Raw genomic sequence first — 20,379 nt, 5'->3', positions numbered from 1 at the left:
TAATCTGTTTTCTGCTGTTATAACAGAATGTCACAGACTGAGTGATTTATAATGTACACAAATTTATTTGGTTCGTGGTTCTAGAGGCTGGGAAGTCCAAGAGCATGGTGCCAGCATCCAGTGGGGGCCTTTATGCTGCATCATCCCATGGTGAAGACAGTAGAGCAAGCGAGTATGTGAGACAGAGAGAAAAAGGGGGCTGGAATTACCCTTTTTATCAGGAACCCACTCCAAGATAACTAATCCACTCTTTTTTTTTTTTTTTTTTTTTTTTTTTTGAGACGGAGTCTCGCTCTGTCACCCAGGCTGGAGTGCTGTGGCCGGATCTCAGCTCACTGCAAGCTCCGCCTCCCGGGTTCACACCATTCTCCTGCCTCAGCCTCCTGAGTAGCTGGGACTACAGGCGCCCGCCACCTCACCCGGCTAGTTTTTTTTTTTGTATTTTTTAGTAGAGACAGGGTTTCACCGTGTTAGCCAGGATGGTCTCGATCTCCTGACCTCGTGATCCGCCCGTCTCGGCCTCCCAAAGTGCTGGGATTACAGGCTTGAGCCACCGCGCCCGGCCTAATCCACTCTTGTGATATTGGTATTAATCTATTTGTGAGGGCTGAGCCCTCATAACCTAAACACCTCTTAAAGGTCCCATCCACAAATCTCATCATAATGGCAATTGAATTTCAACATGAATTTTGGAGGAGACATTCACACCAGAGCACCAATTTTCCAATGGCTCCTTAGAGTCAGGTCTGATGGGGGAAAAGGATGTGCATGTCTGGGAGTATGGGCCCCCACCCTTTGCCAGAACTACCCCTATAACACCAACTTCTGATCAGAATTGGAGGTCACTGAGGGAAAAGTATATGCAGGTATATAGTCTCTAGGATTTTGAAGAATGAAGGGTAGGCCCTCCCAATTCCAGACAATCCCAACATTCCTCCTACTGCTGGGAAAGAAAAAACAAACAAGAAAACCAGCTCTTACCTTTGAAAAAAGGAGTGGAAAGAAAAAAAATGATGCAGAATTATTATTGATTTTTACTGAAATCCCCCATAACCTGTAGCGACCTCAGACATGGCCCAGGGAAAGGACTGCCCGCCCTAGCCCAGCAAAGGGAGAGGGGCAAAGATGTCATCTTTCCCCAGGGTATGCTCACTCCCTTCCTTTGTTTCTAGGAAGGGTCACTATCAGGACCTTTCTACTCCATCCCAGCAGGAAACGGAATTGAAATGTACTAGAGTTTCTCTCAGAAGAAAGAGAGGTGCAGATTCTGCACTCTAGGACTATGGCTTTGGTGCCTAAGAAGGAAGAGTTCAGTCTTTATGTATCAGCTTATTTCCAACATGAGATGGGTGTTCAAATGCCTGCAGCATCCAAACAAGTCCTACTAATGAGGGGACCAAGCCCAGCTTGGGTGGGGTGGGGGGTACTTTAGAGAACTGGGGGACTCAAACTAAAGTCAAATTGCTACCTGCATCCTTCCTGGCCTCACCATTTTAGCCTCACTTCAAGAAGTCTTGAGGTGCACCTCTTTTTGGCCTTTTAATTTAGCTATCCAAATGTCCTACCCATTTCTTCAAACCATGATCTTGAGTTCAGAACCCACCATCATTCTTCCTCACTTTTAGTTTTAGAATTTTTTTTTTTCATATTGATTTTTGCTGAGTTTTCTGAAAAATTGGTAGTGGATTGCCAGGCATGGTAGCTCATGCCTGTAATCGCAGCATTTTGGGAGGCCATTATGGGAGGATCACTTGAGCCCAGGAGTTTGAGACCAGCCTGGACAAAATAGTCAGACCTTGTCTCTTTGGCGAAAAAAAAAAAAGATCAATTTTAGTTTGGAAACATTTGACCCAGTAATCGCAATGAGCAGAAACAATGAAATCTGATCAAAAAACTTACAGAAATATGACTGCCTGGAATAGTCATAAGGTGGTACCTTGTGTGATGAGTCCACAGAAAGGATTTGGGTTGAAGGGACTTTCAAGATGGCAGACAATCTGACAGCACCCAGCTGTGAAATTAGGTAAAGTAATTCAGATTAAAGGTGAAATAATTTATACATGCAAGCTCTAACCTAATTTCAAAATATCTGTGCATATATTTCTCATATATCCAAAGTAGGCTGGCCAGGCATGGTGGCTCATACCTGGTGCTGGGCTCAAATCCAAAACTCCCAAAGTGCTGGACTCAATCCCAGCACTTTGGGAGGCCAAAGCAGGTGGATCACCTGAGGTCAGGCATTCAAGACCAGCCTGGCCAACATGGTGGAACCCTGTCTCTACTAAAAATACAAAAATTAGCCAGGTGTGGTGGCACATGCCTGTAATCCCAGCTACTGGGGAGGCTGAGGCAGGAGAATTGCTTGAACCTGGGAGGTGGAGGTTGAAGTGAGCCGAGATCATGCCATTGCACTGCAGCCTGGGCGACAGAGTGAGACTCCATTTCAAACAAAAACAGAGTAAGCACATATAATTTTTAAAATCATTTTTTCTAAAAGAGAGCAAGTGGTAGAGGATTCTTGACAGACATGAGATTCTCTCATTGCATAATCTTTTTCCATGAGTAAATATCATGTTATGCGTTTTTATTTTCTCTAATATGCATGAAATGTGTAAGGGATAAAATCTACATTCTCATTGTGGAAAGATTATTTTTATCTAGCCCCATATCTTACTCATTAATTTTAACCTAGAAATCATTTTGGAGAATAGCCAAACAGTCAGCTGCTCTTTGATTAAAGAGAAATTTGGGACTGGTTGAAGCATGACGTTCTATAATCCTAAAAAAAAATAAAAATAAAAAATAGTGAAACAAGATTCCTAGAGTTCTACCTAACTAGTGTTCTTAAAGAGTAAAAGCATTCCTTCTGTGAGTTACGGGGCAATAGTTGACGACTAGAAAAATCTCACAAAGCCAGGTTACACATGACGATAGGTGATGCTCTTATCTGCTACTGATGCAGACCCCAAGGCCGAGTCCAGCTTCCCCAGCTCAGCCCGCTCTCAGGCAGAGCAGTTGGCTCAGCAGCGCCCTTACTGCTGCCAGCCATCAGTTCTTACCTTTTCCCTGCTTTCCAATTCCTTTGGGAACTAGAAAGCGATTTTTTGGCGGGGAGAAAGAGAGCTGCATTTTGTGAATTTTAATGCTACTTAAAATTGTTTTTGTCTTAGCTTCCTCTCTTCTGTGTCTGTTCTAGTAACCTGAAACCTAGGTTAAAGAAGAAGGGCCTGTACCTTCTCCTAAGTCATGGCCACTAAAAGAGCTTATTTGTCTTTTTTTTTTTTTAAATAGAGACAAGTTTTTACTATGTTACCCAGGTGGTCTTGAACTCCTGGGCTCAAGTAGTTCTCCCACCTTGGCCTTCTAAAGTGTTAGGATTACAGGCATGAGCCATTGTATCTGATCACCTGTCTTGAGAGAAAGGCTCAACCTATAAAAATCTTAGGGTAAATAAATTGTGCAGTATTGGAGGTACACTTGACATAGCTAGTAAGAATATGAAAACATTTCCAATCAGATTTTCTGCTGAATATATTGGCAAAGGAATTTCATATGGGGTTGGAGATGTGGAAGAGATATTGCAGAGAATCTGAGAGGAAACTTAAGAGAATGAAAGGAAGTGTGATAAACAGCACTGAGACCAGTATAAATTTGGGAAGCCAGAAGTATTGCAGTTGTCCAGGCAAAATTTATAACAAGCTATGACAATAGCAGAGTGGACTGAAAGAGAAGATAGACTTCACAGGGTTTGTCTCCAAAGCACTTGGTGATTACCTGAATGTAGAAGACAGGTGAGAATGTAAAAGAAGACTCCCACAAACACAGCTTTCGAACAGTAAACACATTTGCAAAAGAGAAAAAGTTCTCACCACTCCAGGAATCCAAGCAGAAAGTCAACACCCCTCTTATCTGTGTTTACCATAAGAATAGTTTCTTCTCGGCCAGGTGCGGTGGTTTATGCCTGTAATCCCAGCACTTTGGGAGGCCGAGACGGGCGGATCACGAGGTCAGGAGATCGAGACCATCCTGGCTAACATGGTGAAACCCCGTCTCTACTAAAAAGTACAAAAAACTAGCCGGGCGAGGTGGCGGGCGCCTGTAGTCCCAGCTGCTCGGGAGGCTGAGGCAGGAGAATGGCGTAAACCCGGGAGGTGGAGCTTGCAGTGAGCTGAGATCCGGCCACTGCACACTCCAGCCTGGGCAACAGAGCGAAACTCCGTCTCAAAAAAAAAAAAAAAAAAAAAAAAAAAAAGAATAGTTTCTTCTCTAGAGGGTAAGCCAAACTGGATCTCCTCTTTTTCCCATCTGCATCCAGGATTTTGCCTCTCTATGTGGTAGACTGTGTCTGTGTGTGTATGTGGAATTGTGCCAATTATCAATTATTGTTTGAGCTTCAAATTCTCCTTTTGTTGCCTGGTCTGTGAAAATGGATCTGGGCCCTTTATGTGTTTCCTTTGCCAGCTGGCATAAGGTTTATCAGTAGAGGGCACCAGAACAACACTGCAGGGGGAAGGGCCCTCTTTCTTGGGTTAGGTGGCTCTTTCACCAGGTCCCTGGAGAGTACCTGTTTTATTCTTTTCTTTTCTTTTTTTTTTAAGACAGAGTTTTGCTCTTGTTGCCCAGGCTGGAGTGCAATGGCGCGATCTCGGCTCACTGCAACCTCTGCGAGAGTACCCATTTTTACTCCACTCCAGGGCCAGGGAAGTTTTCTCCCATGCTAAATGCCTGCAGGACACAGCTTTTTCTACCAATTGGCCACCAAAGGAGTACGTTTTCTCCAGCTCTCCACTTAGGCACTGGTGGCTCAGTTGGGAGCCTAAACAGCACAGGCCTGTGCCCCAGCCCAGGCCACTGCTATACCCTCTCTGTAGTCCCACTGGTACATATGCTGGGGGCCCCACAGGACTGGCTGTCTAGCAAGCAGACCACCTGACCTCCTCCTGTGCAGAGGCTCGAGCCTTCCCAGCCCACACTGACCCTCTCCCCAGATCTAGTGCATGCACACCAGGGCCCCAGTAGCCACCACTGGCTGTCCCAGCCCAAGCTGTGCACAGAAGTGTACTAGGTTCTTGCAGCTCTCCAGCCTCCATTTCCAGCAGTGCCCACAGCAGTGCCTTGGCCACGTCTGCTCATCCACCCGTTAACCTTGGCTCCTGTTGTTTCCTTAGGCCTTCCCCACACAGACACCATGTGATCCAAGCCTTGTATCAACATCAACACCCTAGCTCTCTCTGTATTCCCAATTCCCTCTGTGTACTATTTGCCATCTTTGGCTTGCTTGTGCCCCAGAGGGTTATTCCTGCTTGCCTAGTGGCTGTGGACCAACTCTGGCCTGCACAACCTTCCCCCTCAAACTTTTCTGCTATCCAATAGGCTGCAACCACAACTCCAAGAAGGACTGAACCCTAGCCTTGGGGAGGGAACCCTCTTTCCAAGTTTATCCTTGGGTAGTCCCCCTCAGCTGTAGGATTTTCTTTTCATATTTATATTTATGTTTGCTCTCTCTCTCTTTCTCTCTCTCTCTCTATATATATATATTTGGGATGGAGGCTTGCTGTGTTGCCCAGGCCAGAGTGCAATGGCGCAATCTCTGCTCACTGCAACCTCCACCTCCCCAGTTCAAGCAATTCTCCCTGCCTCAGCCTCCCAAGTAGCTGGGATTATAGGCACCCACTACCACACCCAGCTAATTTTGTATTTTTAGTAGAGATGGGGTTTCACCATGTTGCCAGGCTGGTCTCAAACTCCTGACCTCAGCCTCCCAAAGTGCTGGGATTACAGGCATGAGCCACCATCCCCAGCAAAATAATTCTTTAATTTAAATTACTGTATGGTTTCTGTCTCCTTGTTGAACACAGATTGATACAGGTGTGAACGTATATGTGTGTGTTTTTAAAATGAGGGCAAAGACATAAATTTTGACTGCATATATTTAGTAAGCCCAGAGATAAGCCAAAGAAATAATACAAGTCAAAACTATTAATTATGAATACTCAGCTGGGGCTGTGATCCTGAATCTAGACACAGAAATCTGATGGTCTACATCAGAGGTTGGCGAACTACAGCCTAAACACCAATCCTTGCTGATCACATGTTTCTGTGTGGCCTTGAGCTAAGAATGGTCTTTACATTTTAAATGGTTGCAAAGAATTTAAAGGATAATATTTTGTGACATCTATTTGTATCCATAAATAAAATTTTGTTGTAACCCAACCACAGTCATTTGCTAGGTATTGTCTATAGCTGCTTCCATGCTACATGGTAAAGCTGAGTAATTGCAACAGAGACCAAATGGCTCGCCAACCCTAAAATGCTCTCTGGCCCTTAACAAAAAATGTATTGGAAACTAACCAGTCTTATACATATTTTAAAAAAGTTGGCCCGCCCCGATCTAGACTGAAACTTGGGACCATTTTATCAAGTAAAGACCAAATGAATTGCCTGTTTAATCCCCGGCTCTGAATTCATGACCTCTTTTCTCTTATTTGTAGACTGGCAAACTAATTAAGTTGCAAGGCATCTAGAATAGCCAAAACAACCTTGAAAAAGAAAAGGGAGGAGGATTCACACTTTCTGACTTCAAAACTTACTATAAAGCAAATGGCAATCAGGATAGTATAGTGCTGGCATAAGGATAGCCATATAGATCAAAGGAATAGAATTGGAAGTCCAGAAATAAAACCATGTGTCAGTGGTCAATGATTTTCCCCTAGGGTGCCAGGATTATTCAGTGGGGGAAAGAAGAGTCTTTCTAACAAATGATGCAGTGACAACTGTCTATCTACTTACAAAAGAATACAGTTTGACCCCACCTTATACCATATATAAAATATGAACTAAAAATGTATCAAAAATCTAAATGTAAGAGCTAAAACTATAAAACTATTAGAAGAAAACAAAGGGGTAAATCTTCATGATCTTAGATTTGCCAAAAGAGATTTTTCATATTGCACCAAAAACATGAGCAACAACAACAATGAAAAGATAAATTAGACTTCATCCAAATTTAAAACTTTGGACAGGATATTATCAAGAAAGTGAAAAGGCCAGGCATGGTAGCTCATGCCTGTAATCCCAGCAGTTTGGGAGGCTGAAGTGGGTGGATCGCTTGAACCCAGGAGTTCAAGACCAGCTTGGGCAACATGGCGAAACCCTGTCTCTATAAAAAAATACAAAAATTAGCCAGTGTGCTGGCATGTACCTGTAGTCCCAGCTACTTGGAAGGCTGAGGTGGGAGAATTGCTTGAGCACTGGAGGTCAGGCTGCAGTGAGTTGTGATCACACCACTGCACTCCAGCCTGGGTGATGGGGCGAGACTCTGTCTCAAAAAAAAAAACAAAAAAACAAAAACCCAGACAACTCACAGAATGGGAGTAAACCTGTATAAATCATATATCTGACAAGGAACTTGTATCTGTAATGTAGAAAGAATTCTTACAACTCAATAATAAAAGGCAAATGGTCCAAATTAAAAAATGAGCAAAGGATCTGAATGGGCATTTCTCCAAGGATGATATATAAATGGCCAACAAGCACATGAAAAGATGTTCAACATCATTAGTCATGAGGGAAATGCAAATCAAAACCACGATGAAATTGATAGCACTTCACATTCATTAAGATGGCTTGAATCAAAAAGTCAGATAATAACAAATATGGGTGAAGATTTGGAGAAATCAGAACCCTCATACGCCACTTGTGGGAATGTACAATGGTGAAGCCACTTTGGAAAACAGTCTGGCAGTTCCTCAAATGATTAATAAGAATTATCATATGACTCAAATTCCACTCCTAGCTAGATACCAAAGAGGAATTAAAACATGTCCACATGAAAACTTGTACATGAATGTTTACAGCAGCATTATTTGTAAAAGCCAAAGGTGGAAACAATCCAAATGTTCATCATTTGATGAACTGAAAAACAAAATATGATTGTCCCCTCCTTATCTGAGGAGGTTATATTCCAAGATCCCCAGTGGATTCATGGAATGGCAGATACTACCAAACCCTATATATACAATTTTCTCCTATACATACATAGCTATGATAAACTTTATAAATTAGGTACAGTAAGAGATTGACAACAATACTAATAGAACCATTATAAAAATATACTGTATTAAAAGTTACATGAATGTGGTCTCAAAATATCTTGTACTCTACTCACCCATTTTTATACTGCAGTTGATTATAGGTAACTGCAACCACAGAAAGTGAAAGATGGATATGGGGGGACTACTGTACATCCATACAATGGAATATTATTTGGCCATAAAAAGGAATGGAGTATTGATATGTGTCATGACATGGATGAACCTTAAAAACACTGTGCTTAGTGAAAGAAGGTAGTCACAAAAGACCACATATTATTATATGATTCCCTTTATATACATTTTCTAGAATGTCCTTCATAATATTCATCCTTCTGATAGACCTGAGTGTAGGTTCAGGCCTCTGCTCACATACCACTCCTCAAAGAAGTTTTCCCTGACTACCTAGCCAAAATCGTATCCCATCCCTCTCAGTCCTCTCCCTTTATTTATTTTTTTCATATCACTCTAATGTTACATTGCATACTTATTCATTTGATTTACTGTGTCTTTCTCACTAGAATGTAAAGCTCCATGAGGGAAAGGACTTTATCCCAATAACGGTGCATGGCCTTAGTAGATGCTAAATAAAAATTATTTTAAATGCATGCATGAATGATGTGTTAGGCAGCTGGGTGAGGTGGGGGCAAATGAACAGCTGAGGAGCCAGAGAGACCTATATTCCCACTCTGACTCTGCCACCTTGGGCAATATAATTCATTTCTATGAGGCTTCACCTCTTCATCTACAGGTGACAGAAACCAGATAACAGAACATACCTTTTTGAGATGGTGTGAAAATGACAAAGCACCAAGGTGGAAGCTTTCCTTGCTGGGTTTGAGGAACAGCAAGGAGATTAGTGTGACTGGAGAATGATGAATGAGGGGAATGTTGAAGGAGATGAGTGAGGTTGGAGAGGAGTGCAGAGTTAGATTTTATTCCATGTGTGCTGGGAAGTTTTTGGTAAGTGGAGACCAGGGCATGACATCATCTGATATCCCAGTATGTTTAGAAGGATCCATCTGGCTGCTGTGAGAACAAGAAAGGAAGCAAAGAGACAAGTTATGGGCTTGTTCAATGATCCAAGACAGAGATGATGGTGGCTATGACTAGAGTGGAAGCAATGGAGTGGGTGACAACAGTCATATTCAAGATAATTTGAAGGTGGAGGCCACAGGATTTGCTGATGAATTTGATTATTCGATGGCAGAGAAAGGGAAGAATGAAATATGCTTCAAATTTGTCATTTTCTTTTTTTCCTTTTTTAATCCAAGGAACTTCGGCGATGGGGAACACTGGTGAAGTGGTTTTAGAAACAGTGAATAGAATCAAGAATTCAGTTTTCAACGTGTTAAATTTGGTATACCTATTAGACATTCACATCACGCTGGCAGCTGGATATAAAGGGCCAAGAGTTAAATGATGAGGCCAAGGTTAGAGGAACAAACTTGAAAACCCTGGGTGTATATGTTGTATTTAAAAGTCATAGGAGGGGCCCGGCATGGTGGCTCACGCCTGTAATTCCAGCACTTTGGGAGGCCAAGGCGGGTGGATCACTTGAGGTCAGCAGTTCAGAGACCAGTCTGGCCAAGATGGCGAAACCCCGTCTCTACTAAAAATACAAAAATTAGCCGAGTGTGGTGGCACATGCCTGTATTCCCAGCTATTCGGGAGGCCGAGGCAGGAGAATCGCTTGAACCGGGGAGGCGGAGGTTGCAGTGAGCGGACATTGCGCCACTGCACTCCGGCCTTGGTAACAGACTGAGAGTCTGTCTCAAAAGAAAAAAAAATACATAGAAAAAAAAAATGTCATATGACTGGATGCGATTATCAACAAATATGGGTAGAGCCCTTATTTTGTGCTACTAAAGTATTCTAGGCACTACAGCAATGAGTAATACACAAAGAGAAAAATTCACACCCTTATGAATCTTACATTCTAATGGGGAGGGGATAATAAAATAACAAAAATATACAGCGTGTGAGATAGCAAGAGGGAAATACAGGAGAGATGAGGATGAGGTGGGTGGGAAGGTTACAGGAGGGCTAGGGAAATCCTCACTTGGAAAGTGTTATTTAAGCTTAAGTCTTGAAAGAGGTGAGGGCAGCAGCCTTTTGGTATACCTTGAGGACTAGCATTTCAGGCAGAGGCAAAAGCAAATGCAGAGGGGCTGAAAAGGAGCACGTCCGGCCAGTGGAGGGAAAAGCAAGAATAGTGGCTGTAGAGGAGACAGCCGGGGAGGGTGATGGGGAAATGAGGACCGAGAGTGTAATGGGAAAGGTGAGGCGAAGAGAAATGAGTGTGACACAGAGCAGCCCTGAGTACGGATTTAAGCTAGGAAGGTGTCCAAACAGGAATTTAAGGCTCTCCTATTACTTCAAAGCGGGATGTTAACGCCCAGTCCCCAGGCCCCGCCCCTGCTCGGCACAAGCTCCGCTCTGGGGCCGGAACTCTAGAGCTCAGTGTCCGGACCGGAAGTAGATTTCCAGCCGACCGCATTTTACGTGCTGTTGCATTTCCGGTAGCGGCGGCGGGAAATCGGCCGCGGGAGAGAGGCTAGGCCTCTGTGGAGGCGAATCCGGCGGGGATCAGAGCCATCAGAACCGCCACCATGGTGAGGAGGGCACAGGCGGGCGGCGCGGGAACTTCCGAGTCTGTTGTGGAGTGGGAACCGCGACTGATCGGGGAGGAAGCCGTGGGTTAGAGCTACTTACGGCGGTGAAGGCCTGGGCCTTGGCCGCTCGGTCTGGGCGGGAAAGACCAGGACCTTGGCGGTTCGGCTAGGCATGGGGTCGAGGAAAAGGTTGGAACCGGGAACGGAGGCCGAGGTCGTTCGGCAGGGGCGAGGGTAGAACCGCGGCTCTCGACACTGTTGTAGCCATAATGCCTGGGACCTCGTAGGTACTAAGTTAACTTTTGCCGAATAAATATATGTCCCGGGCTTCGGAGCAGGCTCTGGAGCCGCAGGGGGACCCGATAAACGGCTCAGACTTGTGAAAGGTTGTGAGTCTGAGAAAGAGTTACGACGTGGGTGGAAGGAAGGGGCTTGTGGACCACGCTAGAGTCTTGCTAGGTCTACTTGATGGAGAGGAGGGAGGAGGAGGGGATAGGGAATGTTTGGAGGAAGAGTTCCACTCAGTTGTTAATCATGTTTCTGTGTTTGCCTGTGCCTGACTTCTCAGGCGCTGGGGCTGCTCTCTGAAATATGTTTGCTTCCTTCACAGAGGTAGTTGGGGACACATAATTTTATGGTCATTCGGTAAAAGTAACGGCGGCGGGCGGGTAAGAATGTTTTCTCAAATAGATGGTTCCTGAGCAGATTCCTAAAAGATTAGCAAGAATGTACCCGGCGAAAATGGGGGCAGTATTACAGACCCGGAGAACTGAAGGAACAAAGGCTGAAGAGTAGCAAGATTTAAAAAGTTACTGGATTTTTCTGCGTCTGTTGACTGAGAAAAAGTTGCTGGAGGAGGAAGGAAGAAAGAGTAGGGAAGACGGGAAGAATTGGCAGGAGGCTAGTTACTAAAGACCTTGCATGTTATTTTACCTTGGTGGTGGTGAGGCATGTCATCGAAGGATTTAATTTAATTTATTTTTATTTTTTTGAGAGGGAGTTGTGCTTTTGTTTCCCAGGCTGGAGTGCAGTGGCTCGATCACGGTTCACTGCAACCTCTGCCTCCCGGGTTCAAGCAATTCTCCTGCCTCGGCCTCCCGAGTAGCTGGGATTATAGGCGCCCGCCACCACGCTTGGCTAATTTTTTGTGTTTTTAGTAAAGACGGGGTTTCACCATGTTGTCCAGGCTGGTCTCAAACTCCTGACCTCAGTTAGTCCACCCGCCTCGGCCTCCTAAAGTGCCGGGATTACAGCCGTGAGCCACCTTGCCCTGCCCACTGAAGGATTTTAACCAGCAAAGTGACATAAACTTAGTGGTGTTTAGAAAGATTGCTCTAGCTCTGGCATGTATATTCGATGGGACTGGAAGCAGGAAAACCCGGTAGGATATTGTTTGGATAATTGGTTAGAATAGGCACTGGATTCATTCTGTCTAGGTTCCAACACAGCTTTCCAGCTGTGAAACTGGGCAAGTTACTTACCTCTCCCAGCCTCAGTGACCTCATCTGTAAAATAGGGATAATAATGGGTCCAATTTTGAGGATTAAATGAGATGTACAGTGCTTATCACAGTGCCAGATACACAGTGAACATTAGTTCAACTGGACCGGTGAATGTTGCCCTAAAGGTTCAGATCCCTTGTGGTTAGAAGCTGGTTAAAATGGTCATTGAAGGGAAACTGAACCACCTAACCTGAGGGTGGCTCCAGTATCTTTGTGTGGAGTCAAGTTTCGTTTTTGTTTTTTTGAGATGGAGTCTTTCCCTGTCACCCAGGCTGGAGTGCAGTGGCGTGATCTCAGCTCACTGCAACCTCCACCTCCCAGGTTCAAGCAATTCGATTCTCCCACTTCAGCCTCCCGAGTAATTGGGATTACTGGCGCTTGCCACCATGCGTGGCTAATATTTGTAATTTTAGTAGAGATGGAGTTTTGCCATGTTAGCCAGGCTGGTCTCGAACTCCTGACCTCAGGTGATCTGCCCACCTCAGCCTCCCAAAATGCTGGGATTACAGGAGTGAGCCACTGAGCCCAGCCATGGAGTCAAAGTTTTGATCTGCATATTTGCAGGTTCGGAACTTTGTTGTCTGAGCTCACAGAGATGAACAGAGGTCCATAGAAGGCACTTGGGGGTCGGACTGGGGTATAGCAGTCAGACTGATGGGAGGATGATACACAGATCAAGTGCCAGGTGATTTGTTTATAGAGAGAAATACAACTGCTTAGGGTACCTGACAGTTCACAAAGTGATACCTCTATAGTCACTTCTTTATTTTAGCACATTGGAACCCAGGTTATAAAGACAAATGTTTGTTGGGTTAAAGACCATTATGTGTCCAAACCGATTAGCGCCCTAACCACCAGAGTTTCCGTCTGCCAAATGTAGTCTTGGAGGCACATTAACAAATTCTTGATTTGTGGATTTCATTTTTCACCTTGAAGCTCATCTCCCTCCTGATAACAAGCTTCTTGTTGATTAGATTTTTAGTTTTAGCCCCATTCTAGCTCCTCCTTTACTCAGTCTTTTTAATGAGATTTGGATATTCCATAGCACTTGAGTCACATACCTATAATCTGCACAATGGTAAATGGCTCTAGTATGTATGGATTGGATTCGTTTGGGGACACACTATATACTCTCATCCCTGCAACTGACACGACATAGACAAAGGCGATTATAATATGAGAAAGACCGATTTTAAGGGAAGAGAGAATAGCAGATTACTGGGTAGAGGTCAGGCCTAAAACAGGGTGGCATGGGAGAATTCCAGGGAAAGGGCTGTGGGTAGAAGACTGAGCTAAGAATCTGTTGAGAAAGATGGACACATGGATGAGAAGGCCGTGGGAAGTTTTGGGGAGGGCCAGAGGTGCTTTTGTCCAAAAGAGCAGAGTCTCATCCCTGTCTATTTCTCCTTGCAGACGGTGGGCAAAAGCAGCAAGATGCTGCAGCATATTGACTACAGGATGAGGTGCATCCTGCAGGACGGTCGGATCTTCATCGGCACCTTCAAGGCTTTTGACAAGCACATGAATTTGATCCTCTGTGACTGTGATGAGTTCAGGAAGATCAAGTGAGAAGTGGACTGTGGGGGGCGGAGACTGGAGGATGGGAATGGATTGAGTGGGTGGGCCAAGCAGTAGAGGTGGTGATGTAGCTAGTTGGTTCTTCTCTGTTTATTCTCCAGTTTTAGAGGGCAGACTTAAATGGGGACATTGAACACTAAGAAATCTTTTTCAGTCCAGCAAACCTTGCTCTCTAGGTCTAGCAAAGTACAAGTTGTGAAGGGCTGCTAGGCTTTTTGTTTCTCTGACTTTGTGTGCCCCTGGGTACTGGGGTAAAGGGCTCTCATGTTCTCCCCACAGGTGTGTGAGGGGGGAGAGCTTGAGTTTCTGGCCTCATTGCCTATTTGTAAAGCTGTAGCCTAAAGGGCTCTCCCAATGCAGCCTGGTCTGAAACTGCTTTAAGAAGCCTCTGACCCTCTTCAGGGTAAGTGCTCAGCTCCCCATGTGGGTTTGGGGCCAGTGATTTTTGTTGGCATTTATACAAACAATTGGAGATATTTTCTACTTCGCTACAATTACATAAGTTATTGGCTAACTCCCTTGTCTTGAGTCTCACAGATGTTAAGCTTTTGGCCCATTAAAAGATAAGATCTAGCTTCCCATCATGTTTTACATTCAAGGCTACTTGAGGCACTAAAAGATGATGTGACTTCCGTGGTTATCAGCTCTTTTGTCACATGCAGTGTCCATATTATGTTGTCCCTCGCTTTGAATTCCCTTTGATGCTCCTTGGGGCTGATTTCTTCTGTGGCCCAAGGTCAAGAAGTATAGTTTAAAAATGTGGTAGGGATGCCTGGGTGCCAGGTACATATTAGAGGGGCCAACAGATGAGTGTGGAGGTACTCCAAAGTTCCCTCCTGATAATAAAAAATTTATTGGAAAGTATTTTTGAAAATACAAAGAAGTCTATGAGTAGACACTAAAATATACAGAAGGGTTTTTTTCTAATTATGAAAGGACAATACATGGTTGTTATTTTTAAAAATAAGAAAATGTGAGCCGAAAAAGGGAAAAACTGTCCATCCGCAGACAACCAGTTGATGTACTGTAAAATATCAGAACAAAATCTTTTGAGTTCTTTTTTTAAATCAGGCTATTTTTTCCCCTTTATTTTTAGGATCTTAGCTTTAGCTTTTTTCCCCCACTTTCCTATCCTGTTGCAGTTATTTTTCCTACTTCACATTTATATTTTGTTCATCTTTTTCTGGTTGTTGCTTTTTGGGTATTTCTGTTTTTGTGCTTTTGAGGAACAGATACGAAATTTCAATTTCTGTGTATGTGAAATTTCTCTTAACCTTTTCCTTCTATGGCTTCTATTTCTGATGTAAGATGAGGGGCAGAATTATAGGCCTGTGAGGTTGAATTGATATTAGAAGGACACTGCACGTAAGTGAGGTGGGTGGGAGTCATTTGACTGGAATTGTTTAGGCAGCCTCCTGATGTTGGCAAGGCCTTAAGCTGAAGGGAGGTAATAGGGTCGTAAGAAAGAAGACTTAAGACTTAGCTGAGGGAAGGGCCTTCACAGTTGCTGTGGAATAGTATATGGGCCAGAGCTGGGCTTTGTTGGCCCTGTCCTATCTCTTGGTCAGTGTGTCCTCTTGTGGTAGGAAACAGGTAGATAGCCACCTAAGACGTTATGTGTTCAGACTGCAGAGACTATCCAGGAGGGCTATCTTGGGAAAGTTTGTGTACTGTTTGTTAGGAGATGCAGTGTAAGCAAATCTTGGAGGCCACTAGGCAGGTGAACTACCCACCTCTAACACTTTTTTTGTTTCTTCTAAACCTCTCTTTAGGCCAAAGAACTCCAAACAAGCAGAAAGGGAAGAGAAGCGAGTCCTCGGTCTGGTGCTGCTGCGAGGGGAGAATCTGGTCTCAATGACAGTAGAGGGACCTCCTCCCAAAGATGTAAGTCAGAGCAGGAAGCCTTGTGGAGGAGGGAGGCCCTACCGTGAGCCAGGCTCTGTGTTAGATTCCGTTTCACTGCGGTTCTCACAGGCATCCTCTGGATTTTGCCCCCTTTTCAGATAATAAATAGAATCTTAAAGAGGTTACCCTGCAAGAAAGAAGTGGAAAAAGGGAACTAGAATTTGGGTATCTCTGACTTTAAAGCTCTACTTCTTTCTCAGATGGTGTACATAGTGAGTCATTGGAGGAAGCACCTGAGGTCATCTGGGTCAGTCCTTAATGTGATGATAAAGCCTAGGTGGACTTTAAAAAGTTGTAACTCCAAAACAGTAGAATATGTGTGTATTTTGTTTTGTACAGTTATAGTTCATAGTTACTGAGAATCTGCTTTGCACCAACCACTTCAGTATTTTATTTGATCCTCGTAAGTCTTTAGAGATAAATTCTCACCTTATAAATAGAGTAAAACAGGGCTTAGTAACTTGCCCACGGTGCCACAGCTACTGAGTGGTGAAACTGACATTTGATCTCAGACAATCTTGATTCTGTAAGCACCAAGCTACACATAGAAATAGAACAGGCTTTAGAGACCTAGTGAAATTTGTTTTCCCTTTCTCTTTTGCATTTGAAGGCTTTTTTTTTTTTTTTTTTTTTTTTTTTTTTTTTTTTTTTTTGAGGCGGAGTCTCGCTGCGTCGCCAGACTGGAGTGCGGTGGCGTGATCTTGGCTCACTGCAACCTCCGCCTCCCGGGTTCAAGCGATTCCCTTGCCTCGGCCTCCCGAGTAGCTGGGGTTACAGGTGTGCGCCACCACGCCCAGCTAATTTTTGTATTTTAGTTTCAGTTTCATCATGTTAGCCAGGATGGTCTCGATCTCTTGACCTTGTGACCTGCCCACCTTGGCCTCCCAAAATGCTGAGATTACAGATGTGAGCCACCGGGCCCTGCCAAGACATTATTTTAATCAAAAGAGAATAATCCTTTTAACTTTTTACAAGTCCACATAGATTATCTGAATTTTTTTGTACTTAACACATAATATGCATATATTATGTTGTTCTGTGTTTTCACTTAATGTTAGCATTTTTCTAATTGCTCTACACCAAGTCAAGTTAACAACCGAAAAATTTTCTCAAGTGAGTACAGAGTAGTTTATCCTCGTCATTTTCTTTTTTGGGGATTTTTACGTTTCTGCCTTTTCCAGTTATAAATGTCTGCAAGGGATGTTAGCATATCTTGGTTCAAAGCCCATGTACATATTCAGATTTCTTAGTACCTACTTCCAATAGAATTGGCTGGTCTAACGTAACCCATTGTAAACCTTTGTGATCACAACCAGTTTTACCATAACCATGTCATTTGCAGATGAGGCAACTCAGCCTGGGATTTTGGGATTATTTGCCCATTGTCACCTAGCGGATTAGAATCAGCTAGGAATGGATCTCATGTCCCTTTAATGCCTTGCCTGCTGAACCCTGAGTGGAACCCTGGCCCTTTGCTCTTGGTTGAACTTTCACAGGAGTGCATATAGGTGGTTGAGTTGTGGCATGTTTCTCTAGACTTACTCTTAAGTTCTACCCTGCTTCAGGGATCACTCATAGTCTTGATGGAGGAAGAATGGTGTTGGCACACATGGAGAGGTAGTATTTATAAGCTGTTTCGATGCCCTCTAAATCTGAGGGGCTCTCTTGGCAATGATTTTCCAAAGTATGCTTCTGATCTTCAGGCCACTGGGCGTCAGAGCGTGTTTGTTTATTTTTCAGACTGGTATTGCTCGAGTGCCGCTTGCTGGAGCTGCTGGGGGCCCAGGGATCGGCAGGGCTGCTGGCAGAGGAATCCCGGCTGGGGTTCCCATGCCTCAGGCTCCTGCAGGACTTGCTGGGCCAGTCCGTGGGGTTGGCGGGCCATCCCAACAGGTGAGGGGTTGGGGAAAGGGTACCACCTCCTGGTGGCTAAAATAAAGGATAAAGGGGAGGGCCCATAGTTTCAAAAGGGTCCAGAGTGACCAACCTATGATTGTCAGACTATCAGTGTTTCACTGTGGTTTCTACATGGCCCTAGAATCAAGTGAAAAATGATAATTTGCCATTGTAAATTATGTTGATGCTATCAAAGAGATGTACGAATTAGCCAACTTTATTTAAGGAAAATATTTTCATGACAACATTTGAAATCATGAGTCGTATTTGAAAAGGCAGTTGCCTTCTCTCACTTGGATTGGACATCCTTACATTCAGGTCTAGAAGATGGGAGTTGGGCATTCAAGCTTGATCTTTCCTGATATGTGGTTTTGGATAGGAAGTCTGGTGCTGAGAGTTGCGGCATTAAGGGATTTGGTGTCTGCTGTTTCCCGCTGTCCTTCCCCCAGTTGGGGAGGAGAGTGGGAAGCTGCATTGTAGTAGACCCTTCTAACTCTTTCTTCTTGTGTCCTGTTAGGTGATGACCCCACAAGGAAGAGGTACTGTTGCAGCCGCTGCAGCTGCTGCCACAGCCAGTATTGCCGGGGCCCCGACCCAGTACCCACCTGGCCGTGGGGGTCCTCCCCCACCAATGGGCCGAGGGGCACCCCCTCCAGGTGAGGAGCCCATAAGGAGACCAGTGCTAATTGATAGAAGATGCCTTAGCTGGATTAATGATGAGATATAACTTCACTGAAACTGATGATGAGTTTATGTAATTAAGCAGGATTACTCTGAGATCCAGCGTGGCTGACTGATGAAACTAGTAGGACAAGAACCATTGGGAGCCCTAGGTGCTCCCAATGTCAGTTTCTGGGAGCTGCTGAGAGGGTGGAATGGTCTCTCTTTCTCAGAACTTGGTGGAAAGCTTGGTAGTTTTTTTGCTACCTTTTCAAGATAGACACTTGAGCTATATTCTTGGGGCTTTTCTCTTGCAGGCATGATGGGCCCACCTCCTGGTATGAGGCCTCCTATGGGTCCCCCAATGGGGATCCCCCCTGGAAGAGGGACTCCAATGGGCATGCCCCCTCCGGGAATGCGGCCTCCTCCCCCTGGGATGCGAGGTAAGTGCCTGCAGTGGTAAAACTTCGGCTTGTTTCCCTAGAGCCTAGTGGGATAGGAAATGGAGGGAAGATTGCATTTAGACCATATCCCATGGGCTTTCAAGCCTTAAGTCTAGGGAAATCCAGAAAGGAAAGAGAAGAGGGAACATGCATTTCTTAAATTGGGCTTACCACCCCTCTTAGAACAGTTAGAGCAGCCCTGTACCCAAAGTGTTTCTCAATATCTAAGGCAGCGGCCTCAGGACACTATGAAATAATGCATTCTGAGGATCCCTAACAAAAGTTATGAGATTGTCTTATTGCTCTTTGGTTTGACAGTGCCTAGTAATTAAGAGGGGGCTCTGGGCTTTGCTATATTATTATTATGGATTTCTCTTTAACTTCAGTTGGAGAAATTCTGAGATCAGTCCCCACATGAATGAGAAAATAGGCCCCCAGAGAGTTTGGACTCCAAGCCCAGTGTTCTTTCCCCGTAAGATAACCCATTGGCAAACTTGGTGACCCCTGTTTCTTTAGTCTGGGTTATTCCTCTATGGGTTTTTATAGGCATAGGAACCCAGTCAGCCTCAGAGAAATCCCTAGTTAGCACATATGCCATGTATACCCCTCTCCTCACTTGATTACTGCAGGGCCTGGGAGGCTGGGGCAGGGTTGGGGATTCAAGTTGCAGATCAGGCACTGACTAAACTTCTTACTCTTACTTCAGGCCTTCTTTGACCCTTGGCCAGAGTATGGAAATAGCTCCGCAGAGGCGTGGGCTCGATTCCTCAGGGCCACGTTACCACAGACCTGTTTGTTTCTTATGCTGTTGTTCGCGGAGTCTCACGGGATTGTCTGGTTTCCCTTACAGGGCCCCCTCCCCCGGGAATGCGCCCACCAAGGCCCTAGACTCATCTTGGCCCTCCTCAGCTCCCTGCCTGTTTCCCGTAAGGCTGTACATAGTCCTTTTATTTCCTTGTGGCCTATGAAACTGGTTTATAATAAACTCTTAAGAGAACATTATAATTGCACCTATATGTCTTTATTTTTAGAAAAATCTTTGATATATTGGGTGCTTAATAGAGTCAAGAAGGGTTGCCTTGGAAAAATCCCTCAGCTTCTTCCCTATAAAACATTTTACTACCCATTTGCATCTGTACATCCTGTACACTAAGATAATTAAAAATTGAACATTTTTAATTGAAAAGTGACATTTTCACTTAATCAAATTCAAAGATCAGTTTTGTTGAAATCAGTACCCATAATATCCTCTTGGGAAGGCACTTACCTGGATAGCTCCTCCATGAAGCAAACGCTAACAATGAAAATTCTACTGGGAGAGGAACAATTTTAGCATAACTTTTGAGTTGTGGTATCTTCATGATTTCTTCCACCCAAAGCCTGTGTTCACTGAGCAGCACTCTAGTACTTAGTGCATCAAGCTCTAAGGGTACAAAAATAAGGTGAACACTGTTCTAAAGTTGCTGTGTAGGGGGGAGATAATTGTAAATGCAGTCAGCGGCACTTACCACATTAATAGAAGAAGAAAAAGCCATAGGATCTTCTCAACAGATGCAGAAAAAACATTTGAGACGATTTCAATACCCTTCGATGATAAATACAGCAAATTGGGAATAGAAGGGATTTTTTTTTTTTTTTTTAAGAGATAGTGGGGTCTCACTGTGTTGCCCAGGCTGGTCTCAAGACTTAT

At 44.3% G+C, this 20,379-nt stretch overlaps 1 protein-coding gene and 1 long non-coding RNA gene across 4 annotated transcripts; one reads left to right on the top strand and one right to left on the bottom strand.

The window, feature by feature from the left end:
• Positions 1 to 42: 42 nt before the first annotated feature.
• Positions 43 to 10,350, bottom strand: LOC105481623 (uncharacterized). 2 transcript variants are annotated; one of them, XR_011613475.1, is made up of 4 exons: positions 10,215 to 10,350; positions 8,870 to 9,119; positions 1,937 to 2,011; positions 43 to 135 (listed from the first exon to the last, which is right to left on the bottom strand). It is a non-coding gene; the product is annotated as an uncharacterized lncRNA (long non-coding RNA). The 2 variants fall into 2 exon arrangements; XR_987052.3 differs by having other exon boundaries at positions 62 to 135; positions 1,900 to 2,011.
• Positions 10,351 to 10,560: 210 nt separating this feature from the next.
• LOC105481622 (small nuclear ribonucleoprotein polypeptides B and B1) lies at positions 10,561 to 19,694 on the top strand. 2 transcript variants are annotated; one of them, XM_011741353.2, is made up of 7 exons: positions 10,561 to 10,705; positions 13,621 to 13,772; positions 15,558 to 15,669; positions 17,431 to 17,583; positions 18,104 to 18,242; positions 18,564 to 18,689; positions 19,540 to 19,694. In XM_011741353.2, exons 1-7 carry the CDS (start codon positions 10,703 to 10,705, stop codon positions 19,575 to 19,577), a joined length of 723 nt encoding a protein of 240 aa, XP_011739655.1. In that variant the 5' UTR covers positions 10,561 to 10,702; the 3' UTR covers positions 19,578 to 19,694. The 2 variants fall into 2 exon arrangements, with proteins under 2 accessions (XP_011739655.1, XP_011739657.1); XM_011741355.2 differs by having other exon boundaries at positions 19,396 to 19,694.
• The last annotated feature ends 685 nt before the right edge of the window (positions 19,695 to 20,379 follow it).

The sequence above is a fragment of the Macaca nemestrina genome, chromosome 15 (genome assembly GCF_043159975.1).
Source record: "Macaca nemestrina isolate mMacNem1 chromosome 15, mMacNem.hap1, whole genome shotgun sequence".
In the NCBI taxonomy this organism is placed as follows: Eukaryota; Metazoa; Chordata; class Mammalia; order Primates; family Cercopithecidae; genus Macaca; species Macaca nemestrina.
This window is presented reverse-complemented; position numbering and strand designations above follow the sequence as displayed.